Source organism: Apium graveolens, chromosome 2 (assembly GCF_009905375.1).
Source record: "Apium graveolens cultivar Ventura chromosome 2, ASM990537v1, whole genome shotgun sequence".
In the NCBI taxonomy this organism is placed as follows: Eukaryota; Viridiplantae; Streptophyta; class Magnoliopsida; order Apiales; family Apiaceae; genus Apium; species Apium graveolens.
In genome coordinates, this window is record NC_133648.1 from 14454587 (window position 1) to 14463872 (window position 9286).

General features: G+C 31.9%; 1 protein-coding gene across 1 annotated transcript; it reads right to left on the minus strand.

The window, feature by feature from the left end:
- Positions 1-7542: 7542 nt before the first annotated feature.
- LOC141685722 (transcription factor DYT1-like) lies at positions 7543-8653 on the minus strand. Its single transcript, XM_074490810.1, has 4 exons — positions 8519-8653; positions 8265-8441; positions 7979-8155; positions 7543-7566 (listed from the first exon to the last, which is right to left on the minus strand). Exons 1-4 carry the CDS (start codon positions 8651-8653, stop codon positions 7543-7545), a joined length of 513 nt encoding a protein of 170 aa, XP_074346911.1.
- Positions 8654-9286: the final 633 nt, after the last annotated feature.

The following is a 9286-nucleotide window of genomic DNA, read 5'->3' on the forward strand; positions in this document are numbered from 1 at the left end:
TAGCTTAAAATATTGCAAAACATATTATTTTTCGACAAACATCACTATTTTATCAAAAATCTTGTAGATTGCATACATTTTACAAGCAGAACATTGCAAAAATATATATTCTACAAAACATGTTTAGTTTGCAGAACATAAATGTTCATGTTGCAGAACATATTGTAGAACATACATATTGTACCGTAAATATATGAGATTTGCATGATTTTGTTGAAGTTATGCTATTTGTGTAACATGTTTTGCAAAATAACACGTTTTACAATATATTTTATTTGCAGAACGTAGATGGACTCCGAGGACTCCGATAAAAAGGTGGACTCCATAGAACTCAGCCCATATATAATATACTAAAAGTAATAATCATTATAGGAATATAAGTATTGTGTATAACTATTACTTTTTCACGTCTTAACGTATTATGCACTATTATGCATGGTAGCCTAATATCATTTTTTTTGTTTTTCCTGTTACCAAGATCGCCAATGACCATATTTTCGAGGCCATGGACCTTACTACACGCTTGTTTGTAGTTTGATAATCAGGCACCTCCTTTATGTTTAGGTTATACATATGTATGAAGATATTATATAATGTAACAACTTAAACTAGAGTTGAGTGACCAAGTTAATTATTTGTTTTAGTATGCATGTTACACATTTTAAGATTTGATTTTTAAGTAGATTTTGGTCTTGCAAACATGAAATATGGTCAAGTCGGGGCTTTATAGCCATATATTTTTTTCTTTTATGCGCTCTAATTTTTGTTTTCTCAACAACAAAAAAACGGTTTAGATTTGTAGGGCAAAATGATCATGTACCAACATGCTACTTCATTTTAAAAAAAAACTATATTCGAAGTAAGATATTTGTCGCCAGTATAGTTTAGAAGTATCCTGAAATCAAGAATAGAAAAACAAAATACCTAAAGAATCATTTGAGGCACGTGAGCAACATACTATCCTTAAAACAGATTGACCCCTTCCGTGTGTGCTTAAAAGTGTTGTGCCATCCATCTCCTAGGATACAACGAATAAAGGTAGCCTCAAGCAATGGAAGACTCTCCTTCTATGACCAATGAAATGCTACTTTCTATCTCACATAATTTTCCAAGTGCTCTAAGATGATCAAAATATATATAAAATGCTTGAGGGATCTTGTGTATAAAACCAAGAAACTAAGGTCTCCTTATACAGTAGGATTGTGTAACTTATACATAAAATCAAAATTGTAACTTATAAAATAATGAGGTATAATAATGAATCATTAATATTATATCATTATTATAGAGTTACAAAATCAATTTTATAAGTTCAAAAATCAAAATAATTAAAGTAATTTAATTTTTATTCAAAAATTTCAACACACATGAATAAAAATAACTTTGGCGAGTATAGTTTTGTTTAAGAGATGTGATTAGATCATGATCGCTATTGTATAATTGTGATTTAATTTATATTCCTTATATTTTCTTCCGCATTGTCAATGAAGAAATCACTATCCTATGCTTCTCCGGTGATTGGAGTTTGGCGATAATGGTTTTGTTTAACACACCTTTATTATACGAACCTTAATCAATACTCGGCTTTACCTTTGTTTTAAAAATTTTCTCTACCGTTTTAATTTAAATGTTTATATACATACAAACTTACTTAATGTCATTATAGTTTTGAAATATTTTTGGTCTCTAGATGATTCTAACTCATAAACTCCATTTTACTAATGGATAATTATGTCGTATTTAAATTTTGAACTTTACACAACTATATTTGTATTTAATATTTGGCTCACTCGTATTTCTTTCTTTCTGCAGATAATCAAGGTGTAAAAACGGGAATTTCGATCATAGTAACCATGGACAAAAATATGTAGGAATATTTATAATGATATATTAATTATTTATGTTAGATATTTTTATTTCATTGAGAAATAAATATTCTCATTGTCTTGATGAGTGTTTCCTTTTATTTATTACAAAAAGCTAATAGAGGAAAACAGAATTTTCTTGTTTGTTTTTTCAAACTAATTTAATGCACAATATACTTATTCAAAAAAATTATACTTTAATTATCTTATTTTGATGACACTCAAAATATATAATTAGAGAAAATGACATTATAACTTTTAGGAACGCTTAGAATTAATAATTCAATATAGGAATATAAGTATGGTGTATAATTATAGGTTTTTAAGGTCTTAATGTATTTGAGTTATGAATAAATAATTAGTAATTTAAAGTATTATACATGGTAGCCTAATATCATATTTGTTTTATTTTGCGGTTACCCAGATTGTCATTGTCTTTATTTTCGAGGCCATGGACGTTAATGCATGCATGTAGTTTGACAATGTCATAACTCCTTTATTTTTTGGTTATGTATATGTAGTAATACATTATATGATGTAATAACTTAAATTAGAATTAGGTGACCAAGTTAATTGTCTGTTTTACTATCCATGTTACACATTTTAGATTTAATTTTCTAAGTTTGATCTTATTCTTACAAACATGAAATATGGTCAAGTCAGGGATTTAGGGCCATATAAGTAATTACACTACAATAAATCAGGCCATTTACGATGGTGTTTTTGTACTCAAATCGTCGTAATTGATCCAATTACAATAAAAAAAATTCGTCATTTTTGGTCGAGCAATAAGTTCAGTTTTTCGTCACAAAATACAATTGCGTCGCAAGTTAGTAAGTAAGGGCCCACCTTCTCAATAAAATAATAAATCAACTTACGACGAAGTATATTCTGTCGTAAGGTTATCAACATACGATGAAAAATAATATCGTATGTTCTCTTGCGGGACACACTTTTAATAAAATTAAACATAAGTTTACGACACAACTATACGTCGTAAGTTAGTAAATTCCGATAGAAAAAACATCGTATTTTGGGAATTAGGGCCTATTTATGACATAATATGAGATGAACAACCGTCGTAAGTTTTATTTCCACGTTTAAAAAAAATATCTAGACGGATTCCGCTCACTTTTCGGAAACCCCAATTCAACTATTTAACCACTAGTATTATCCCAATTCGGGAACATATCAGGTTTCCCTAAATAAATCCTACAATAGGAAACGGTCAATTTCTTAGCTTGCTTAATAAAGGAAATCATATCATCCCTCAAATTCTTATCTTTCAAAGATAAAACCTTCTTCTCTCATCATATGCACGATAATAACAACCTAACAAATAACTAAAAAGTTGAATCAGCCGCAACAAAATTCCCCTATAAGCGATCAATCCAAACCCTCTCCACTATATCACGAGACAATTTCAAGTTGGCCGCCTTGTCTCATTCCACATTGCATAGTAACGACTCAAATAATGAATTCTTCCTTGACTATCATGGATGTTCATCCTATGCATGCCTTCAACAGCACAGGCGTTAGAAATAAATATTAAAATTAGTTGCATACCAAGTAGTTGGAAAAGAATATATATAAATACAATTGCAATAAAAATTTGACAGTACAAAAGGAATCGAACCAACTCCAAGAGAAAATAAGTTAACAAATATAGTAGAGTGAAGATGGAGGGTAGACAGAGAAAGAGGGGGAGAGTTATGCTCAGTGATCAGGGATGGCAGAGACTTTCCAACAAAGTCCAAATCACCAGTTTTGTTATATATATCTACTATCGTTGCACTTAAAAGTGGAGGCTGGTTGTAGAACAGTTTTCCCCAAATCAGTACTTATAACAACAAAAATTAATTAAGCTCAACAAAATGAAACACAAAAGTATTACAAGCTTAAAGAGAAAGCTGGACTACTTATGCTACAGAATAATATTGCATATTTGCCTAATGCATAATTAGGACAAAAGTTACAGAAAGGAACATGTTCAACAACATGCTTCTAGGGGAGTTGAGTCGGACCTACTCCGAACCTCAACATCTTGCTCGAGATAGATTTTGACCAATAAAAATGTATCTGATCATAAGCCAAACACCAGCTGTAACATTATATTCCTCAATAATAACCAGATGTTCATCACCATTAAAACACTCTCTCGCCAACCCACCTCTATTTTCCACTAGAAGACCCACCTCAATAATCTCTAGTCTATTATGTAGCTCATATTACCATCTCCACGAAATACAAGATAATAAAATTACTAAAAGGTAAATTAGTGGAGTTAGAGATTTTGATATGAAAAACTTTCAAATTTCAAGTGATTTCTATTTAATATTTAGAATTCGATTAATCCTTATATGATTTTTTTTATAGGAGTATATATAAAAAGTTAATAAATTAATATAATATATCCATATAAGAAGATCAATTAATATTTAATTGATCTGTTGAATTTAATCTAAAAGTTTATTTAATCGTGGAAGTACTTTGTTTATTTGATTTAGTCATTTATTTCAGTATAATGTTAGGAATCAGAATAAGTCAATAGTTGTTGCTTTTGTTTCGGAGCACTGCTCAGATCGTGTGTGAAGTTTTAGCTAGTAGTTTCCTTATTTTCATGTATTTAAAATAGCTGTAACTCTTTCTGGAATAAGATAAGCCAATACAACGTTTCTGGCACTCTTTCTTGTCCATTCAAATAAATCAGATTACATTGTTTAAAACAAGAAGTGGTATCGGAGCAAAGGAGTTCTTGGTTAACGTATAACACCAAAGATAAAGGTGAACAAAGTTAAAAGAGGAGGATCGTATGGCTTAAGCTACCCAATACTGGCAAGGAGTAATTACACGGCTTTGGCGCTTAAGATGAAGGTCGTGATGCAAGCCCAGGGAGTATGGTCTGGAATTGATCCAAGCGATCCCAAAGTAGCTGTTGAGGAGAAGGCTAACAAGGTTGACAAGGTAGCACTAGCAAAGGCTGACAAGGTAGCACTAACAATGATTTACCAGGGGATACCTGAAGACGTGCTGCTTTCCATTGCCAACAAGAAGACAACAAAAGATTCATGCAATATAATTAAGACGCTATGCCAAGGGGCTGACAAAGCTAAGAAGGCTCGAATTCAGACTTTAAAATCTGAATTTGAATTGTTAAGCATGAATGATAACGAACAGATTGAGGACTTTTACTTGAAAATAAACGGATTGGTTACAAATATTCGAGCTTTAGGAGAAGTGATGGAAGAATCATATATCGTCAAAAAATTGCTCCGTGCAGTCCTAGCAAAATTCGTGCAAATAACCTCCACCTTGAAGCAATTTGGAGATATGGAAACGATGACAGTGGAGGAGGCTATACAGTCGCTCAAGGCACATGAAAAACGGGTCAAGGGAAAGACAGACACCAAAGACCAACAGTTTATGCTAACGGAAGAAGAATGGATTAGACGAGAAGGGGATGAGAAGAAACTGCTGCTCAGACGTGAAGAGTGGATGAAACAAATTAGTGGTGACGAAAGGGCTGTGAAACAGAGGGGTCATGGGAAATTCGACAAAAGTACCATCAAGTCCTATAACTGCAATATTTATAGGCATTTTGGCTTAGAATGCAGGAAGCCAAGGAAACACAGAGGAAAACAAGAAGTGGAGGCTAACATGGTTGTTATAACTGACCATGAACCAGCCTTACTTCTAGCTAAACATGTCAAATCAAAGCTATTACTGAATGAAGATAAAGTCTACACCCACCAATTTCCAAGGAATGGAAAAGGAGCTAGTAAATCAAATGTTTGGTACCTTCATAATGGTGCGAGCAACCATATGATGGGTGCAAGAAACAAATTCACTGAACTGGATGAGAGCATTGTTCGCCAATTTCGATTTGGAGATGGCTTAGTGGTAGAAATAAAGGGAAAAGGAACTGTTCAGATGCTGTACAAAAACAGAGAAGAGAAGACATTACAAGAGGTATACTACATCCAATGTATACAAAATAATATTATATCGTTGGGTCAACTATCTAAAACAGGAAATAGAGTGGAGTTAAAGGGTGCATTCCTAAGAGTTCTCGATGACCAAGAACGACTGATGATGAAGGTAAAGCGATGTCCCAATCTCCTTAACAAAATTATCATCGACACAAACAAGCATGAATGCATGATGACCAAGGCAGAATATATTTCAAAACTTTGGCACGCTCATCTCGAGCACGTCAATTACCAGGCTATGACACTCATGTCGAAATTCTAGATGGTTGAAGGGATGCCAAAGATTATAAATCTGAGTCGGCCCTAGTACAAAAATGACCTTCTGCATCGCACGTTAAGCGTCGGTTCTATACTAAACCGTTTCCTATACTACTTATATCACTACAAGAAATATGCCCATTGTTTTAAGTTCAGATTTTCGTCATGAGTAACCATTTCGTCATAAGTATCAATTATATTGCAAGTTCCAATTTTGTCACAAGTACAAATTTCGTCATAAGTAACCATTTCATCATAAGTATTCATTTCGTCACAAATTTAGGAAAACCGTCGCAAGTTAGGGTAGTGGAACCCATCTTTAATAAAATAAAACACAAATTTATGACGCAACTATACGTTGTAAATTAGTAACTTACGAGAAAAAATAATATCATTTTTTGGGAGTTGGGGCCATCTTACGACAAAATATGTGATGGACAACCATCGTAAGTTGGTACTTTCAGAATAGCCACATTCTGATTTTTCATTTTCCGGCCATTTTCGGCTTCCAATTTAAATTCCATAAATTACAAACAAAAAGCAATCAAAACTATTTGAAGAACTCATATTATTTTACTATAATTGGAATAATATGCAAATATCGTAAAGTACAAAAAAATACATAAAAACATTAAAAGTACAACTAACAAAATTAAATCGTACAATACATTACAAAATACTTAAGTAGAAGCCACTAAATCCAACAAAACATAATGTCCTTGAGCAATTGGTTGTTTGTTGCACACAGTTCTTTTCTTCTCAACACCAAATACACAAAGCCATCTTTCCTTGAAATGCTACCTACAAAAAATGAAAATAAAATATATTACATTTGCCCCCGCGTAAAAGGCACCAAAAAACTGTTATGTGTTAGCAGCACATCCATTTTTTAAACTTCGTGCAATAAAGTAAAGCATTAGTTGACGCGGACTTACAGGAATAAACTGGGGAAACAAAAAACTGCAACTCCAAAAGGAAAGTGGAAAACTGTAACTTTAACTTCGCAAACAAAACATAATTAAATGCAAAAAAAATCAATCAAAAAACATATGACCCGGATAATTGTGTTATTAAACAAGAATAAATAAACTGTCCAGACAACACTAAGTGCTTTCGAGTAAATTAGGCACAAACTAAAATACGTGTTTAGAATTATCCACTTCAAATTCCTATATATGTGATCCTCTACAACTTCGTCAACCAAGATTCAATATTTTGTTACTTTGAACAACACCAATATTAACAATGAAAAGAAACAAACCAAAAAATTGTATGCATAAGCATAACTCAGTTTCCCCTTACTATCATGAAAACGACTAAACATAACGGCAACCTAGAAGTTGAACTCTTACTGCTCAACACAAACTTCTTTCCAAAATAAATCTCAAAACTTTTTTTATTTAAGCATGCTTAAAAGTTTTTATATTTATTTAAACAACATCAAAGGACATTCCCTGAGAAGAAACAACAAAACAAAAGAGAGTAAAAGTTTCCCTATCTAGCTAGTAGAAGAAATAAACTACAACTAAACATCTACCTCATTACAGTGTTAATACAAGAGTTGGGTCCTTTACGACTTGTTTTGAAAACCAAGTACTGGAAGTAAGTCTTTCCCTCACCATACCAATTACCAAGGACTGAGCTTTTAATTTTATAAGGCTGATATTAGTAATATCTATTCTTATAGTTATCGTGAACACCAGGACACGGAAGAGTATCCTACTAAGCTATTTTATTACACTCATAAAAATATAGAAAATAGATGATACAATTAAATAACCGGAGTTTCCTGAATACAAAAGATTAACAACATTTCTTATATCTTTCCGATCGTTGAATAAATACATATAAAAGAAATAGATATACCTCAAAGTGTGAAGTAAGAAGAACTGCTCCTTTTGAGGTGGTGACACTCATATCAGCTAGAACAAATCCAAGGACAGTCATGGCTTCAATTATTCTAGTAATTTCACCTCTGGTCTTCTGGGAAAGGATCTTTATACATAGCATATTGTTATCGATTTTAGACACCTTCACTCCAGGCTATATTTTAAAAAAAATTAATAACTGAGACCAGTCTACTTAGAACTTATGACAGAAACAATACAAAACACACACATAGACACTTTGTTATGATTGTTCAGAATATAACCTCTATCCCCCGGTTCTTCATTTCTTGTGAAACATCAACTTCAGACCTCTCCAATTGTTGTTCGTGCTCATTAATTGCTGCCTCCAAAACAAAAATTTGCTCGCTAAGCTCTTGTACATGGCTCTTTAGCTCATGGATGTAACTGATGTAATCGGTTATAATGGCTGGCTTTGTCATCTGCACAATTAAATCCCGCACTCTAAATTACATTAAACAAAAAATAATTGATATAACAAAGAGGGATTACTTATTACATTAGTGATTTTGGGAACCAAAACTCTTAGCTCTAAAAGTCTTGAACTTAATTTTTCATATCGTCTCCTCTCTGCTTTAAGGTTCTTGGATTTAAACACTTCAGTATCATCATCGGAGTGTGTGGCTGCTCTCATTATTCTCTCAAAGTCTGTTTTTTCATCGGGAGCTTTCACATTATTAATTGTCTAGCAAGTCACAGTTAGAATAGGTACAAAGAATCATACACCTAATTGAGACAACAATCACTACACCATAGATGACCTATCAGAACCCTCTTTAGACAAATGTTAGCTAAATATGTTACCTTAGTTATGCTACTTATGACCTAATGTAACATTGTATTTTTTATGTTAGCTTAGCCAAAAACTTGGTGTTGCATTAGTTACAAAGTGTTACAAACATGGATAAGTGTTACCTTAGAGTATTAAAATGAAAAAATAACATTATTTTAAGATTAAATATTACATTACAAGAATTTGAGGTGATACACGAATTAAATTTAATAAATAAGATACATGATGATTTACATATTTTCTCCATAAATAAAATTAAAAAAGGAATTTTATAATACTAATTAAATTCCCAATTTAAAGATGTCTGAATATAAATAAATATAGTAAAATCTACCTCCACTATTAATATGGATATTTATAGATATTTTTTCAAAATAAAAATATTAAATTCTAAATCTATGATATAAAAGTAAAAATTTACATAAACACAATTATTTATTAACTGAAAAATAAATAAATACTCATTTGTTACCA